The sequence below is a fragment of the Octodon degus genome, unplaced genomic scaffold (genome assembly GCF_000260255.1).
Source record: "Octodon degus isolate 3935 unplaced genomic scaffold, OctDeg1.0 scaffold00062, whole genome shotgun sequence".
In the NCBI taxonomy this organism is placed as follows: Eukaryota; Metazoa; Chordata; class Mammalia; order Rodentia; family Octodontidae; genus Octodon; species Octodon degus.
In genome coordinates this window covers 1,866,264-1,871,976 of record NW_004524638.1, presented here as the reverse complement: position 1 = coordinate 1,871,976, position 5,713 = coordinate 1,866,264, and the positions used below count along the sequence as shown (strand labels likewise).

The 5,713-nt window shown below is 44.9% G+C and overlaps 1 protein-coding gene across 1 annotated transcript in view; it reads right to left on the bottom strand.

Annotated features, from left to right (window-relative positions):
* Asap1 (ArfGAP with SH3 domain, ankyrin repeat and PH domain 1) overlaps positions 1–5,713 on the bottom strand; it is a 393,896-nt gene that overhangs the window by 50,542 nt on the left and 337,641 nt on the right. Inside the window, exons 15-16 of the mRNA XM_023718810.1 lie at positions 2,450–2,513; positions 1,375–1,560 (exon numbers count right to left, since the gene is read on the bottom strand). Of these exons, the coding sequence (XP_023574578.1) occupies positions 1,375–1,560; positions 2,450–2,513 (250 nt within the window). The remainder of the gene's footprint in view (positions 1–1,374; positions 1,561–2,449; positions 2,514–5,713) is intronic.

The following is a 5,713-nucleotide window of genomic DNA, read 5'->3' as shown; positions in this document are numbered from 1 at the left end:
GAGACTCCCCTGAGGGGCTTGTGAGGACCCGTGCAGCGAAGCCCAGGGCTGCAAGCAGAGCACAGAGTACGCAACGGTGCTTAAGGAGATGAGCAAGCGCTTCCGTTCTCTGAGCACCAGCAACTTCTCAGTAAGATGGGGATAACATTAGCATCTTGCTCACAGAGCTCCAATGAGGATTCAACATGGTAATGTAAACAAAACACCAAGCACACTCCTCAGTACAGTGGAAACAATAATTGTTAGCTACTGCCAATCACAGGGTGCAAATACAACTTCATGGCAAGGTAGTGCTGCTTTAGAGCCTCGGGTTCCTATGAGCAGGAAGGAAGCTAACACGTGACAGCTGATTATACGACCTGTTGTATTAAGTCCTCCTACTAGGATCCCATTTTAAGGATGAGAAACTGCAGCTCAGAATCATGAAGACTCAGCAAGAGGCCGTCCCTAGGCTGTGAATGGCAAATCTGTGATTCTAAACGGGGACATCCCCTTCTGTGTGCTCCTCTCCCCAACGCCTTCTGTGGTTAGTTCACAGAACCTGATCGGGAAGTGAGTGCTGACACACGGCCACTGGGAGATCCGGGAAGAGGTCCAGACAAGGCAATGACGGAAGGGCAGCCCAGGGGGGACACTTGGGGCGTGCCCCAGAGACGAGGCTTTGCAAGCTGTCCTAGCTAAGTCTTGGAAGCAACCCAAGTGCCATCAACTGAGGAATGGATAAAGATGTGGTATTTTTACACAATGGAGTATTATTTGGCTATAAAAAAGGATGAATTTAAGGCTTTATTGTTTAATAGATGCAACCAGGGACCATACTCGTCAGTGAAATAAATCAGACCCACATGAGCAAATATCATATTGTCTCCATAGCGTAAGAACCTCAAATGAGTAAAATCTGAAGGGTACAACAGGTACTGTGAAGAAGGAACGAACCTGTTCAAAAGGAAGGAATCACTGAGATAAGGAGGACAGCAGACGGAGTGGGGGAAAAGATATGTCTATGAATGATGGACATATCATGAGCAGTGAGCAGGATGGCTTGGAAAATTATAGTATGTATTTCTGCTGGTCTAGGGAAAGGAACAGTTGATGTTTAATTTTTTTTGTCTTTTTTCCTTTTAATTTCTTACAACTTTTTCCAATTTCGCATGCATATATCTAACAATCTGAACTAATTTGAAGACAACATTGTACAATACAACAAATACTGTCAAATTCATATTATGTTCAGTGAAATTCTGTATCATTTCTAATTTTTTCTCTTTTATTACTACTTTGCATTCTCTTTAAAAAGTAAGATAAAAAAAGAGGTAAGGCTTTACAGAAAGAGCTCATTTTGTGCCACACAGGCAGCCAGGACATTTCACACACTGCTCAAGCGCGAGATGAATACCTGCTGAGCCACAGTCACAGCAGACGTCATTCCCAGGGAGCCGCTGCACGTCCTCAATGACGGCTTTTGTCAGGTCTTCCAAGCTGTTTTCCCCTGTGCTCTGCTCGCCTTGGAAGGCCATAGTCAGGGCCTCTTCTTTGCTATTGGTCAACACTGATATCCACCTGTTGTCAAAACACCAGAAGAAGGAAGCTTCAACAAGGACACAGGCACTGTTTGCTCTGCCACTGCAGCAAGTCTTTCATCAGAACGTCCCAAGAACTATGCCTAAAATAGCAATAAAGGAAAACTTAAACTTAAGAAGAGAGTTGGAGAATGGAAACCGACACACAGAGGAATGGGGGGAGGGAGCAGCCAGGGTAACGGAAGACTTGAAACAACGCAGCACGTGCTGCTTCTGTGAGGACGGAGCAAAGGGGACACCAGAATGAAAGGGCTCAGCAGCAGGCCAACGCAAGCAAAGGGCCAGAGCTAGCAGCCGGCATCTGCTCTCGAGCAGCTCACGTCTGTGGGAACACTGGGGAGTAACAATGAAGGAATATTTTATTAGCGGCCATAACAATGTACATTTATAAAAATGCACATTAACATGGAAGCATTCTGACACTGACAATGTGACAAGCGCAGGGAATTTAGTTATATATATAGTAAGAGCATATGTGCCACACAGAACTCTTCGCTATAAGTAAACAGTATAAAAACCCAACAATAGGATATCGACTGATAAGAGTAGAAAGGCCAAGCAAGCAGTAAAACGAAAATTTTAAATAATTCTTGAATGACACTGGAGAAATCTTTGTATCTTGTGAAAGAGGAAAAAAACTGATATAACCTTAAATTTCAGCACATGAATTTATAAATCATGTATTTATGTTTGTGGAAAATGCTGGAAGGTATTTCCTCAAGATATTAATTCTGGTTGTTGCTTAATAAATTTCTTTACAAAAAATACTCTGGGGGAATTGCTTGTTTATAATTTTTCAAATCTAAAATGAAATTGTATTACTTTCATGGATGTAGAAAAAATCCAGCTATATAGTTTTGTTAATTTACCACAAAGCCAGCCAATACTTGTTCTCAACTGATAATACAGTACTACTCCTTTTTATTTCGTATCCTGGATAAGAAGCAAACGTTTACAAAAGACACTGAATTAGTTAAACCAAACTGTGGGGATGATGTGGTTGTAAGCTGCACCTTTGACTCTAGGTGGCGCTCTACACACAGCTCCACTTTACTGGGATGCTGAAAACCAAATACTTGGGAACCAATTTAGGAATGGGTGGGCTGGTGATTGATTGATTGATTGATTGATTTTAGCAGAACCGGGGGTTGAGGTCACTGGCATTGAGCTTGCCAGGCAAATGCTTATTCTACTGAGCGATCTCCCAGGCCCCATGTTATATATTTAAAATGGAAACCAGAAAATTGTATGGACTTGCCCAAGGTCCTACAGCTGGACTGTGCCAGTCTGGGAGGAAATTCTGATCCCCTTTATAGAATTCTTTCCATTACGCCACATTTGCCTCTTTACTCCAGTGCTCATTTTTAAAAAGGAATATGTTGTGATAAATCAGGGGGGAAAAAAACCCTAAAAACAAATTTCCAGAGAAAATACTTCAATTTTTTTTTTTTTTGTATTTTAGGGAAGAATCTACAGGCTATTCAGGTCTCACTACTAGGTTGGATTTATAGTGATTCGCCTGTTTATAGCCTTCCAACAGCTGGGATTCCAGGAGCGCACCACCATGTCCAGTCTCAACAGTCTTCTCAGCGCACCCCCGGAGTGAGGCTGGCATGGCAGGTCTGGGGATTGAACTCCCAGCCCCTCTGCCTGCTTGCAGGTGCTTTAATCTGCTGAGCTATTGGGCCGGCCCTAATACTTCAGATCTGTTACAATGAAATGGTCTCATTTCAAAGGGGTTAACAATCAAGGTGACTCTTGCTAACAATATTTTTTTAAGTTTTAAAAATCTTTTATGGAAATAAGTCACTGGCCCTGCTGGTGCATGCCTATAATTTCATTGGGAAGTCAAGGCAAGAGGATCTTGAGTTCAAGGCCAGCCTGGGCTGCAAGAGTTCAGTGTTAGTCTGGACTACAATGTGAGTCTCCTCATCTTTTGGTTAAAATAAACAGGCATACCAGAAAGTGTAAGCAGCAATACAGTGCACAATTATACTTTAATACTTGTTTTTTAAAAAATATATTTGGTACAGGATCACAGGATCTCACTACACAGGTTGGACTCATAGTGGTCCTCCTGTTTTCAACCTCTCTAGCGCTGGAATTATACACATGTGCTACCATGCCTAGTCTCAGTGGCTGGCTCAGTGTACCTGGGTGCTGGGGCTTGAACCCCGGCCCCTGGGCTTGCCTAAGCAGGTGCTTAGTCTGCTGAGCTGTCTCGCTGGTCTTTACATTTTAACACTTTAAAAGTCATTTTGACTTTCAAAATAATAAACTGCCTTGGTGCTAGGGAGGCTTCACACATTTTATCTCCATTCTCCAAAGATCTTCAATTGAGATATAAATCCTGATCTACTCATCCACCTAACCTCATCCATATACTGATGAAAAAAATGAGGCCAGATGATTGGCCTCAGGCAAAATCCCCGAGTCAGAGAACCTAGACAAGTAGCCCAGTTGCTAGACATCAAACTTCCCTCCCTCCTGGCGACAAGGAAATTCACTGAATTTCACCGGATCCTTTCTGTTCTTTCTTTCTTGAGACAGGGTCATGTTATGCATTTCAAGCTGACCGTGAACTCAGTATGCAGCCCAGGCTGGCCTCTAACTCCCAGCAATCCTCCTGCGTCAGCATCCCAAGCGCTGGGGTTACAGACACGTGGCACCATGCTGAGATTTTCACTGGACACTTTCACATGGAAAAAAAAAATCGTGAAAGACTGGCAGTCAACGCAGTACTAGGCCTTCCCTCTGGGGTACGCGGCCTCGTGTGCTACGCTACTGCCTTCCACACCACCCAAGTGAAACCGCAGCAGCATCAGCACTTCCACGCAGTGCGCAAGATGTGCACCCATCCTGGGATGGAGCAAAGCACCTTTTTACGGAAGTGATGAGTCCTATAGGCAGGAAACCAGCATCTCTAACAAAACTGGGACTAAACTACCTGTAAGTCCTAAGAGAAAATACAATAGTCAAGGCCTGGGTGTGAGACAGAAGAGAACAGAGTAGATGCTTTCCGTGCCTCACTAAGTTTTTCACTGACCTTTCAGTTAGTGCTTTGAGCAGCGGAAGGGAAAGAGAAAGGGAAGCAGCATCCTGAAGTGGCTTGGAATACGGTTTAGCTTGAGGACTACGACCATGTGCACACTTTGCCTCTGTCTTTTCATTTTCAAAACAAGATTAAAGACTCACTTGCTTGGAGTAGTGAGCATTAGTCAGGCAGGAGGTACACCTAACACAGCAGGGTCTCAAGGATTAGCAATCCTGGAATCTGTGGGTGGGAGGGCAGATCCCGCCCTGCTTTGCCCACTCTGTGCCCAGTGCCGAGCCGTCAGCCTTTCTTCTGCTTAGCCTGCTGCTGCCTTGCTGTCGGGGCTTCACGTGTGGAGGGCAGGGAGTGGGTCTGTAGCTGCTTCTCACACCTCCTGGAGCCAGCCCGAGCGTACCTTCCTCTAGGAGAACTTCTCTAAGCAGGCCCCCGAGGATGGAGTAGGGCGTGCACCCACCCACAGCTGCCACTGTCCTCACGCTCAGCTTGGGCACCATGTCATGTCATGCTGCTGGTCTCCTCCAGGGAAGGAGCTCTATCTAATTTTTTTTTATTTTTTTATTTTAGGGCAAGGTCTACAGGTTGTTCAGGGTCTCACTACTAGATGGGACTCGTAGTGATCCCCATGTTTACAGCCTCCTAAGAGCTGGGATTACTGGTGCACACCACCATGCCCAGTCTCAGTTGTCATCTCAGCATGCCCGGGGGCAGGACTGGCACGGCAGGCCTGGGGATCAAACCCCGGCCCCTGCACCTGCTCGCAGGCCTTTTAATCTGCTGAGCTATTTGGCCAGCTCATAATTTAATTTTGTAGTCTTGGTGCCTTACATAGTTGGCATTCATTAAACAATCAAATAGACGAATGGATAAATAGACCTTGCTCTTTCTTTCTCCATTTAGCTTGCTTTCTTTTGTGGTATTTCTCCCAACTGTATACACTTTCTACCTATGTTCTGTTTTCCTTCTTCTGATCCTCTTATCCAGTGGTGGTGACCTTACGGCACCACCGTAAGTGGCCTCAGCAGGCTGTTTGCTATCAGTGAAAGCTCTAAGAGGTTCACCATCACTGCGTTCTCTGAGA